The sequence below is a fragment of the Orbilia oligospora genome (assembly GCF_000225545.1).
Source record: "Orbilia oligospora ATCC 24927 unplaced genomic scaffold scaffold00188, whole genome shotgun sequence".
Lineage (NCBI taxonomy): Eukaryota > Fungi > Ascomycota > Orbiliomycetes > Orbiliales > Orbiliaceae > Orbilia > Orbilia oligospora.
The window spans coordinates 1,086,555-1,099,395 of NW_011645745.1; the positions used below are offsets into that span (position 1 = coordinate 1,086,555).

General features: G+C 44.9%; 3 protein-coding genes across 3 annotated transcripts; all 3 read right to left on the bottom strand.

Moving 5' to 3' along the window:
• Positions 1-2,020: 2,020 nt before the first annotated feature.
• Positions 2,021-2,508, bottom strand: AOL_s00188g323 (uncharacterized protein; the record flags this gene model as incomplete). Its single annotated transcript, XM_011128571.1, has 2 exons — positions 2,021-2,397; positions 2,487-2,508. The coding sequence occupies 2 exons, from the start codon at positions 2,506-2,508 to the stop codon at positions 2,021-2,023; spliced, it is 399 nt and encodes a 132-aa protein (XP_011126873.1).
• Positions 2,509-3,742: 1,234 nt separating this feature from the next.
• Positions 3,743-4,006, bottom strand: AOL_s00188g324 (uncharacterized protein; the record flags this gene model as incomplete). The annotated part of the gene is made up of 1 exon (XM_011128572.1): positions 3,743-4,006. The coding sequence occupies one exon, from the start codon at positions 4,004-4,006 to the stop codon at positions 3,743-3,745; it is 264 nt and encodes an 87-aa protein (XP_011126874.1).
• Positions 4,007-11,559: 7,553 nt separating this feature from the next.
• AOL_s00188g325 (uncharacterized protein) lies at positions 11,560-12,603 on the bottom strand (the record flags this gene model as incomplete). The annotated part of the gene is made up of 3 exons (XM_011128573.1): positions 11,560-11,993; positions 12,064-12,149; positions 12,215-12,603. The coding sequence occupies 3 exons, from the start codon at positions 12,601-12,603 to the stop codon at positions 11,560-11,562; spliced, it is 909 nt and encodes a 302-aa protein (XP_011126875.1).
• Between the last annotated feature and the right edge of the window lie 238 nt (positions 12,604-12,841).

Below are 12,841 nucleotides of genomic sequence, written 5' to 3' on the forward strand. Positions count from 1 at the left end.
AAACTCAATGGGAGCAGAGGTTCAACTAAAAGGATAGCTTGAGGTCTGCCTGTAACCGAACTTTACCTCAAACAGGCAGAAAGCGATGAAGGTCTCAGCTTGTTTGTGAGGAGCTACCCCAAAGGCGGGAAAGGTCACCGGAGAAGCTTGAATTCTAAGAATCCAATGTAGACACAAATGAGACCACAAGCTCGACCAGCTGCGTTTCGAGCTAACGGAGCTGCTTGCTTCATGCAAAGAATGAGGCGATCCAAGGAGAAAGGCAACCAAACTTGGGGATCAATCATGCAGCTTCGTCTGTCCGTTTAGTCGTATTATTAGCAGCTATATTTGCTTGTGGTGTATTGATTATTGATTTCAAGGTCTGTTACATGCGCTGCACCGACCATTTAGCTTCCCTCAGAGACAGATAATTCGATGCTGCGACCAGGGCGAACCTTGTAATGGATGGCGGCGATCGAAATCCAAAATTTTGATAAAAGTGGCTGCAGAGATGTGGGTAAGTAAGCGGAATATTAACTGGAATGGATGGGTTCGAATATTGGGCAGCACCTCGGCATCATGAAAACTGATGCTGGAAGAGAGAAAGAACCAACCCCCCATATTTCCTTTATGAAATTAGAGCTGTAAGTCGCGATCGCCCAATCTACTAAACCTGGCGACGTGTAGCAGCTCTAGCAAAGGAAACGGAACTTCACATCCAGCACGGTTTTTTTTTTTTTTTCCCTCCCTCTTTCTTCAGTTTTACCATGTGAGGCAATTGTTTCTACCTCGTTTCTCTCATGCGTCGAACGAAAACACCACAAAAAAATGCGAAATCATGTTCTGCCTTCTCATCTGATGAGACGAAGATTAGCTGCTGCGTCTTTTGAGCAATAAAATGGAGAAAACGACAGCACAAGATGCTTCTGACAAGCCTCTCCATGCACTGTAACTAGGCAGGTCAGCAGGGGTAAAAGGCAGCGAAAAGGCTCCTTTGTGTCAGATTCCTCGTCCGGGACCCATTAGTGGAGATACTAGATGTAGCTTCCTTCAAGCAGCGGGAAAATCCCTGCAGCTCCCAATAACCACTAGCTCCCAAGAATGGCTTCTCGAAGGGCAAGTCAGTTAATTTCGAAGATTGAATTCTTCATCTAATTAGATGAATCGGTCTCTGCTTTACCCGGGCCGAAAGGTTTACCCGACGATCTTCTGAAGCCTGTCGACCCTGGAAGGCCCTTCATAGTTGCATGTAAGTACAAATGTATCTACATACGGAGTACCTATGCAGATAATCATTTGATTCTTTGCATTGAACCGGAGGTCTTGCAGAAATATCATTCGAAGCTTCCGAAGGGGGGAACGAAACATCTTTGGCAACAACAACAAAATCACAGCCAGCAACGGAATCAGACCCTAAACTGAGAAAGGCGGTGAGCAATGGACAAAGGAGGCTGGAGCCGTGGCTAGCTAGCTGGCGAGGGAACCCACCAACCATCCCGCCCTTACAAACCGGGTCATTTTGGCGTCATTTAGATCAGAACATCAGGTCAGGCGGGGTGCTTTGAGACAGGAACCTTGTAAGGTCATAGCTGGAAGCTCACATTCTGGGACCAAAATGAAGTCGAGGAGTACTGCAGGAACAGCCGACAAGACCACAAAACTCGCAGCTTGATGCGGCACGGACCTGAATCAGGATTTAGGCCGAAAATGTGCCTTCTGCATTCTGAATTAATATTGCTCCAAGCTGGGCCCTTCTTATATTAAAGAATGCGCCGATGGTATGGGTTAATCCGATCAGTTAGCCAATATATTTCCTCCTTTCGGAAGGCGAACAATTCGAGATGAGGGTACTTGCATACCCACAATCCGGACTGGGGTATCCGGTTTGCTCGGATAATGACCCCTAATATAAACATCGTTCGTCTCATCATTGAGGGTAACATCGCTCGCAACCTGAGCTGAGCTACTAGTCGTATTTTAGTGGGCCGGGATGCATACGAACGGGCAGCACTTCAAAGCAGGAATCACCGATGAAGCTTTATCGAAGCGCGAAGTCTGGGATAACGTGGTGGCCAGTAGCAAAAGCAGCTGGAGATGAACCATCCTGATGTTGATCTGGTCTCGAGACTACGACGCCACCCGGGCTATCCTCCAGATAGCTTGATCCGCACTGGTGGCTATAGACACTCTCGCAACACATGAGAAAAAAGCCACAGTCCACCACAACACACATGTTGGTTACGAGACTGGCACATGCACGAGCTAGCGACAACACATAAAACGCAACACCTCGCAGACCGGATCCGTAGCCTAGCTGGCTGTTCTTGCGGCTGTCGCTCGGTTGGCGACAATGCGGGCGGGCGGAAACATTCGGGTCATAAGGAACGATCGGATCGATCTGGGGAGGCTTGGTATCTTGATAAGATAATTAGAGTCATCGCCTAGTTTGCCACTAGATCCCTAGCAAAAGGGTATATGAGGAGAAACATTATACATCATCATACTCGGCCTACTAGTAGTAGTCATTGGCTAAGTTTCAATCAGACCCCCGGGTTTATCGATCGCTGCATTCGAACTTTTCTATAAATTTGACGACACTGGTATAGGTAGAAAATCAACTTCAGTCACAAAGATAATCGTCATTTTGTTCGATCGCGAAGATGCATTAGGTATGGAAGGTATTTACTATACTAACCGCGGGCTAGTTTCGAATACTGGGATTTATTTTTGTAATTTAGAAAAAGTAGAGGTTTAAAAAATGGGATAGATAAAATGTTATAAGGAAATAAAATGGATTTGCTAGCTACATGAATAGGTATAGCTATGGGAAGAAGAACCCTGGAGACGAAGGCGCCAACAGGCGAAGGAGACGGCTAGACTGTGTATACATCGAGCCCGGAATCCACCTATTAAAAGGAAATAGAAAGTGGAGTAGGAAATAAGGGAACAGAAGGACGACCAGAACACAATACTTGGACTCGTGAATGTCTCATTGCTAAGAAAAAGGAAAGGAAGCTTGAAATGAAGAAGACAAGAAACCCTCCCAGGAACTCCATTGACATGCGTAACTGGTACCGTGTGCATGTGATAACGAACATGATCTCCAGAAACAGACGCCAGGTGAAGATGAAGATAAAAAATAAAAAAAATAAAAGCAAGCACCCATGCAGCTGTACCAAAATCGAAAGCAGGACCATAAAAAAAGGCCCTGTAGGACCGCTCGACAATATAGGCGGGATGGAGAGAACAAACAGCATAGACGGAAGAAACTGGCTAGTCATAACGAATAACCAGCAAGAAGAACGAACAACCACCTCATCGACATAAAAGACAGAAACCTAACTCAAAAGATGCAGTGACGCCGTGAAATGCAGGATCCCAGAAGAACGAATCATAGGAGGACCCAGCCGGTGATCCTGCGGCCGTAAAGAAAAGAAAAGAAAGATGGTAGAACATCTGCCCGAGGAGAGTTAAAAAAAACCGAAAAACTAAAAAAGAAATCATGCCCGTCATAACGCCAAGGTGCTGAGTATCGAATTTAAAGAATGATCGAATGCCGTAAGAAGCTGCAGGGGATGAAGTCAAACTGACAGTCGTAAAAGCAAGCCATCGAGGCGGTTCGTGAGAATGGGTGCAGGCTGTGAGTTCCGAAATAAATAAAAAAACGAATTACGATCTTGATCATCCGAGTATCTTTCGAGTCCTCAGATAATAGGATATTTGGTTTCATATCGAAGGAGGTAGAGTGATAAAATTCGACTTAAGCAGCCAAACCGACTCGCTCAACGAATTCTTCCTTCTCGAGACCTCTCATCCAGCCATCAATCTTGGTGTTAATGTATCCGTAATCGAGCTGAGCACGCTTACGAGTGCAGTCCTCGCAAGTATCTCTGACATATTTGCGGTCGACGACACACATTCTGCCGCAGCTTCCTGGTGAGGAGGAAAGAGCATATTGACAGGTATCGGTAAGCCTGTAAGACTTATGCTGACAAGAATGCGAGTTCTTAACGTATTTGCACATTTTGGGTTAAAAAGAGGCTTGAAGTAATAGTGGTAACGTAGGTAGATAATAGTCCGTGGAGAGTTTTAGAAGCTAGTGGATAGGAGGAATAGCTGATAGTAGCTAGTAGCTCGGAGAGGTTGTGTGTAGGTGGTACGGATGACGGGAGAGGTGCCGAAGTGTATGCAGAGCGGGCTTGGTATGCAGATGTGTTGCGAGGATGTCTGAGACTTGCGGCGACAACACAGATTGGACGGCGTTGCCTGGTCGGGGCTTTCTCAACTACAATAAAACGCACTCGCTGGGAGTTCTTGTTAGTAATTCGAGCTTTGATATTGGATTTATCAACTGGACTGGACTGGACTGGACTGAACGAATGAACTAAAGCACAGGGATGACAACCATAAAACAACGACAACGACAACGACAACGACAACGAAAACGATGATGACGATGACAATGCCAATAATGGTAACAGCAACAGCAACAGCAACAGTAACAGCAACTGGAGAAACGGAGAAACTAAGAACAAAAAAGGTATTGTACGCCAAATGTCCCACAACTTCTAGCTCTTATCTGAGATACAGAACCGATTTGAATCACTCTGACTGATGTGGTGGTAGCAATGGCAGGACGGATGCTGGCGGACTGGTTGGTGGTGTTTGTGATAAAGAGACAGCTAAACATCAAACTTGCAACTCACGTTTGGTGGTCAAGGTCAGGAGGACAGTAGTGAAGGTCTTCTATGAAAGCAGCTTCACTTCTATGATCAATGAACACTTTCAAATTCTTCTCACAGACAGATTCAAATGCAATATATCACACTCGACAGCGATGAGAAGGTCGACTTTCTGAGATTCGGAAAATAAAAATCAAAGTTCAAATTTGACGAACGTGGGGGATGAGGCCCTTCTTATATACTAAGCAAACTGCCCTTTTTGAGATTGTGACTGAAGGGGCCACGTTTTGGGGGGGCAGGGCATGGACATGGCGGGCTGGAGAACTCTGCTGGAATGATTATCTGTCGAACCAGCCCATTTCTGTTGAGTCCCCAGCACTGGCCGTCAGAACGGAAATGGCTGAACTCAATTTGGCAGCGATTCCCAAATTCCATCGTCGACGACATGGGTACAGAAGCGTCCCCAGACTAGGGTACAGACCAACATGGTGTGAACTCGCCTTGCAGCTTGGGTCTGTTTGCTGGAAACTCCCCGTCGAATCATGGGCAGGGTCGCACCGCCAAAAACCCGAACGCAGGGAGAGTGATAGTCGCGGTGCTTATCTCCTGCAACCTATCCCGACCTATCCTACTCTTCCGGATTGATGCATGTGCACACGATATATAACCTGAAATGCAATCTGTTGTGGGACTCGACAGGACATACAGGCAGTTTTGCTGCTCAGCCGAGAACCCCCGCTGTTGTGAATTCGAAGTTTACCCAATGGCTGCCCAGCGGGTTGAAGTCAGGGAGTCACAAGACATTTCAATTGCAAATACACGAAGCTGACGAAGTTTCTAAAGTGCTTCCTCTAAAAGGGCACGGAAGGTACCTTGGTTCAAAATTGGAATGCTCCCCATGCATAATGCACAGGCGTGTATCTCTCTAGCTGGCATGGCATCGTGGCGCTGATACCTGCCTTCTGGATTTCGTTTACATCACAGAAACCGCCTATTCGTTGGGCAGATATCAGTGATTGGACCGCTTGAGATCTCATGAGACCATGGACTTGCTTTCGGATAGGGACACCCGGTCAAGTATGCAACCATCGCACACGGCTCTCAGCCGTCAACGACTAACAGCCGTCTTAATTCAGGGTATTCGAAATCTCACATGCCATGGTATTTGCCATGTTGCACTCCAGCTCGCACGGCCTAACAAGGTGCATGTACATGTACCCCCAAGGTTGCCTCAAAAGTCGTTTTCGAACGTAAGATCGATGATCATTGATCTGGGTTTCTCATGATCGAACTATCGCCACGATTTTAACAGGCATTGGATCAATTTTCACGTCACGATGCATAGCTCTTTTCTGGCAGGAGCTAGGGCTAGCCTGTCGAGTATGGCCCCACTTTCCGTCCCCCATCCATATCAAGTCGCGAGCCAAGACAGAGCTCACCTGGCTCTTGGTGCTTGGAATTGACGTCCCAACAACCCTATTTCATCTATCATGAGGGGGCGATCGGAGATTATAATTAGTGGTATCACCGACAGGGTCCCGATCCTTCTGATACGGAGCTGATAGATAATAAAAACAGCTGTCGCTTTTGTCGACACATTCGCTTTTCCAATCACAACTGTCTTAGCTGTCACACGTCAAGCGAAACTTTACCCTTTCGTTTGAGTGCACGGTACACGCGTGGAATCTGCAACTTCCTGGCAGGTCATCTGATCTTTTCAAGAAGCAAACTCCGACACTGCAAAACAACCGCGCCTGCATGCTATGATACAGCACCGTGGATCATTCACTCCAGCGAATCGACAACTCATCCCACGCCGTTGGCAAATAAGTATCGCCAAACAAAAGTCTATTAGTTGGGGCTATTCCTCGCCATTGATTCTTCAACTAATTAGTTGCTCCCGTTCGCCACTACAGTACTAATACGACATGGGTTGTGCATGCTCAAAATCCGACAAACTTACGAATAGGAGGCCTAGATTCCACATCGTGCAACATATATGCCTCCACGACCCTCCAGATATATCCCGCTTCACCGAGATACCGAAGAACCCTTCCCGTCTTAAAAATAGGCAGTAGCGTGGATCGATTAATATTTCTCTAGAAACCCTGCAAACACGTTTCATCGTTTCCGTCTTTTCAAAATTATTCTACGGCAACAATCGACGAGCAGAATTCGTGGCATGATACCGTCGTATGTCGCTCATATCCCGTGTAATCAATCAAATATTATAAATCTAGCACGAACTAAACATATTGGCGAATTTAGAACTAATGACTCGCAGGTGCTTGTCAACATTTATTTTCGATCACAGATCGCCCCGCCTCGATTAGGAAGCCGGATTAAGAACCAGGCGCATCCTGCACTGGAATGACCATTGTCATTTACGTCTTCCTAACGTAACGTTCGATGCTGAATATGGCAACAAGTGTGCGGGGTGCCCACTCTCTCCCAGCGATGATCCCCCACGGCCCCATACGTGCATGCTTTCCCCTATTGTCTCACACGCGGACAAGAAATGACGTCCTAGCATTGGATGAATTCGTCGCGGTCGCAAGACCGTTATAGACGTGGGGAGACTTCATCTGTGACTGTTGCCTACTTTTGTGATTTCATGTCGGCTCGCGGGATGGTTTTTTGACTAAATGTTTATTGTTTGCGGGGTGTTAATGGCGAACGGCTGGCCATCCTATCCGATCGTTACACAGACGGCTGTGTTACGTTAGTCGAATGGAACTACTTCCGGGTTCAGCATGGGATCATGTTTGAGGTAGGAATGCCGTTGGCTCTAAGGCTGCTTGCCTAATTTGTACTTAGGGAGCTGGGCCCTTCGTATTGCCTCCACCGAAGCATCATAGTCGGAGGAATTCGAGGAAGGATTCTTTCGATTTCCCTAGCCGTTTGAGTCGGATAAGTCAGAAGTAGAACTGGTTCAAAATCCCAAGCCATCGCCATTCAGCCGTCCACCAGATCTCTCCTATATGCAAAGACATAAGAACTTTGCACCCCAGGCCCTTAACAGCATACTCTCCCAAAATTCTTTGAACCCAGGCCAGAAACTATAGCTGCCCTGACTTTACGAAACCGTCGATTCAATTGTTACTCGTCGTTTGTCCTCCTTTAGCCTCTCAAACTATCGTGCAATTATTACCTCTTCTCCTTAACCCACCTATTAGCGCATTAATCCACTACGATCCCCAAAATATCCGCACCCAATCAAGTTTTCTATTATAACTGCATATTTAAGTTATCTTCCTATCCTTATTGATACACCACCTACAAAAATACACAGACTCCGGGCTGTTATACTACCTCATCTAAACACGATGAAATTCGAATCCGCAGGACCGCCTCATAAACAACCCTATTCGTTGTGGTACCATAAACTTTCACCGATCTAATACATGCATAGTGTTTCGGCAACTTGGGCTACTCCAAGAGATTGCGCTCCTTGTTGAATCTAGGCTGCATAGCATATGATTTGGGGAGAACCTTGCATCATAGTGCACTGTTTAAGCTCAATTTAGATATATTTGAGCTCTGGAATGCTGACAAAGACACCTGTTCTTAATTCAGGAATGGATATTGGAACAATAGGTTAACGTAGGCGAGCATACTATTTTCTAAGGAGTACTTCGGCTTCCTAATAGAATAGTACGATTTTGGTCAAGTCGTTGATATCCTGTTAGAGGCGTTCTTATAGAGCAATTTATTACGATTTTTTGCCTTTTGTGGATACCCAGGCGAATATATATCTTCCCTCGCATCAATTCAACAGAAACCCGAGGAGGTCTAAAGATTTATGCTATATATATTCCTTTACCAATACCCATCGCTGCGCCGTTCAATTATTGGATGTCCTATATGTTGCCAGAAGGGCCTCTACCAACCCTATGGATCCGCTCTAAAATCCCAGCATAAAGATTATTGGTTGGTTTATTTCAATTAAGCTAAGCGGCTCAAATTCCTATAAATGCCTAAAATTAATCCCAAGTTCAAGGATATCCTCTCGAAAGAACGCCATGCGCTCCCAAACTATTACTCTATGGGTCGGAATTAGTAGTCATAGTGGATAAACGGGGCCAGCAGCTTCATCCAACCTCCCTAGGGACGGTTGCAGTCTCCGGATACTTGTATGCGTACGACAGTCTCGTATATGGGAACATATTGCCCCCTTCCGGGCTCTTCCAACTTTATATCCATTTTCCTGAACCTATAGCGCCACAATCCCTGAAGCTTCTCTTTATTGTCCACAGATGCGTAATCGATCTCTCTAACATAAAACACTGCCTCGAGCTCATTGCGTAGGACGTAGACGTCATATTATTTAAAAAGATTTGAGATGATTTTCTTATTGGTTTTTAAAAACGTTAGCTTAAAACATCAATCTAGCTAGTTCTCGACCTTGGCTTTGACCCTTGGATCTTATATATTAACTACAAGTTTCATACTGATGCAATCTTGAGCGGAATCAAACACTATTTCTAAGATCACTCCTCTTTAAAGTTTGAATCCAACAATGAGCTGTATACATGTATATAAACATTGATGTATTCATAGACTTCGCTTTGGGAGGCGAGGCAAGGGCAATATGACCGATATAACTAAAGTACCGAGTTAATTGACAGATGTGATATAAGGTTCAAAACCCGAAGATTCTTGAGTATTGAATTTAACGAGGAACAATAGGTTATAAATCTTACTCTTTAGATTTCCGAAAGTATGAAAGAGAGGTACATGTATCCGTACAAAAACAATTTTATATTGCGCTTATGCATGTAGCTTACGGTACTATACTCTAGTGTACAATCGATCTTAGAATTTATATCCTCATATATCCATTGGCTCCCCCTCCCGGCCACTTATGCTCTTGGTTTCGGGAAAACCAAGCCCGAGTAGCAATTAACCATCCTGCTCTGGTGATATATGAAAGTTCCAGGTAAGTCTTCATTTTTTGTACATGAAATTAAACTTTATTCGTCATTTACGTCAGTAACTAACCTATGTACTTTGCAACTAGAACCATGCCAAGATACATGCGGTTTTTTCGCGAAGGTGGGTTCCCGGGTCTGGTTTACGAGACAAAGTCTACCCTATCGCCTTCAAAGTTGTCCAGAATATCTCCATAAATGACGTCAGACCCTTTACTCTATGCAGACCTAAGTTAGTAGACATCTACCACTCCCTTAATAAATCGGTCAGTTTGGCGTCGATAGAGCGCTTGGAGCTTTACACTGTGCTAATCGGTATAATTTCACGCGGGCGTAGGGACCAAGTACCACTGGGGTACCACGTGCACGGCACAAAGTTAAACCACGGGAGTCGGCAGTCGATACAAAAACATGTAAAGTATTATACAAAATGCGAAATTCCGATCTTTTAAAACTTCCTTTCTCGAAAACCAAACTTATGTTCCAACAATCGGTCAATAGATGCGACGAAAACACCCACGTGGGCACGATAGATACTTCTGAGCTTCTAAATACGGACCGAGCCGAAGCAAGGTCGGGCCGATACCCAAGCATGGTTTTGATTCCCAGGTTTTCAATAATCCCAGAAAAGGATTTGCATCGAAGTTTCTATGTTTGGCTTGAATCAAATTATCGCGACCAAGTAAGTAGTTACTAGGATGTGATATACCCAACTTGGGAACCAGCTAGCGACATAGAACTTCGAAAGCCCATCTTAGGGTTTTTATTCTCGAAGCCTGGGCAGCTTGACCATCATCTTGGTGGTATTTTCCAAAACTAGCAGGGCCCTAGCCGGGAAGTTAAATTTCCTTGAGGGTAGTCGTTCCATTATGCCTTTGACCTATTCATGAAGGTTCTACTATCCTCCTCCTCGATTGGGCACCACATCCCAAAGCAGCATAATGCCTCGTAGTCTGAAAGGTTTCGTCATCGAGTGTTTTTGTGTCTGTGCGTAAGCTAAGTCCTAGGCATTACTAGCGGCCTTTGCTATGCAAATTTAATACAGAAATAGAATGTGCTCACGAGGGATGCTATATTATCATCCCGCCATCGAATATATACTCTACAGTGCTATACTAGTACTCCTGAGCTCGGGAAAGGAAGTCTGGGCCTTGGGTCCCCGCCTGGGCAGAAACCGTTATTATTTCTCCGACATCGAATTCGCAACACGGGGAAAGGAAATTGTGGCTCAGCCGTACTCAAAAAGCGCCCGGCTGTTAAACCCCAAAAGAAGTTTTCCGAAGATGAACGGAACACTATTGAAACAAACCCAAGAAAAATTCTCCGTTTTGAATGTTTGAGGATGGTGGGGTAAATTATTTTCTCCAAACCAAGGTTCTGTGAGCGCTCGGAACAATCGGAACCCTTTTTCCTTCTCCTTGCTACGAGTATTGTTACGTAACCGCGCTCTGGAGCTGTTATCACGATAGGAGGAAAGCTTTCGAAAGTATTATGGGATGAATGGATAGTTTCTTGAAGATGAATATTTTTATTATAGAGATTTTGATTCCTCGGTAGGAATTTCTCGACTGACCAAATGATAGTCTATCCTAATTGCTCCCCAGAACGCCAAAAAATACATTTGTCGGGCATACATGTCGAGACAGAACGAAAGAAAGAAAGAAAAAAGAAAGAGTGTCTCTGGGCTTGTTCCGAGTCCAATTCCAACACACATAACTATGATAAAGGCAGCTTAAAAAAAGTTTTGCTGATAATATAATCAAGAGATGACAAGAAATGCCCAAGAACTCTTTTGGGGGATATCAAACCGACAAGAGTTTTTCCTAAATACCAAGTAAAGCACTCGCAAAAAGAACACAAAGACAGAGACAGTAATGAAAAAGTAGACTAGAAAGGGTAAAAACGGTCGTTTCCGGAACTCGGAAGAAAAACCTCTTGGTAAAAGACTTAATTTTCTTGGTCACTTATGCAGCGAACCGCCTGGCAGTCCTCTTCTGTTTCTTAGCAGCAGCTCGCTCGGCAACGGCAGGAAGGAACTGGGCAGCAAATTCGACAACGTTTTGCTTTCCAGGGCCGGTTTGGAGATTTCGAGAGTTGTAACCAAGAACTCGCTTGAAGATCTTGTAGTCGGCGATTGAGACGTCGAGAATGGTATTACTGACATACCATGTCACTCCCTCAGTGCATGGAGGAGTGGTGAGGGAGCCAGGGTAAGTATACTTCTTAGCACCAGTGATACCGGTACGAACACCAGCAAGAGGAACGTGGGTGGCAACGACGGTGTCGCCGGGGTTTTCGATCGACTGGAGAAGAGTAGCGAGTCTTCTCATCATTGGGTCCGATGTATTTTCTTCATTAGTATCAATGAAGAGACCGACGACAGCCAATCTGTTTGGATCTATATAGATATGGCTCGTTAGTCATGGCTTACGGTACCGCATGTTATAGTATTGATTATTGTGACGCACCATTTCGACCTTGATGAACAAAGTGAACCTCCATTGGGAACCATTCATTGTCTAATCTGTGCTCAGAGGGTGTATGGAAGTGGAATCTATCCGCAATTATCAAATTAGTCAATTTCTCTACGCCTTCATTATGTGAAGATGTTTTCATTACCTCTGAAGTTCATATTCCACACCACCCAAGACTGCGGGTTGTCCCCTATAGAAAACTTCGACTGTATGACCAGTATTGGTAAAGTTGAATCCACTAGCACCGATATCTGCATAGTCCCCAATGTCTCCGGCAGAAGTTGTGTTCATTGTCGATACAACGTTGATTGGGGACTGGGTCTTTCCATCACCACATGCTTGGGCGCCTTCAAACTGGTTCCAATCGACGGGTCCAGTAAGACCGAGATATGAGAATGCTGGCTCTCCACCCTCCCCACCTTCCGCTTCACGGCGGTGTAGTTTCTTTGCGGACCCACTACACGACTCGCATGCTAGGGCGGAATAGAATAACGAAGAGAGGGTAGCAATTGATATTATTGTTGAGAAATGCATATTGAAGATTTTTGGTGGTAAAAAAAGTATATATCGGATATATATGGAATGCAGACAGTTTTTGAATAGTTGAAGAACGGGTATATATTATAAAAAGTTTTGAAGAGAGTGTCGAACGATCTTGAGAAATTTCTATAGAATGGGAAGAGAAAAACGAGATATCGTGGAGGGGAGGAACGATCATATTTATGGACAGCAAGGCTTCAGCTTCTTCAGCTAGTTTATTTGAAAGGAGTCA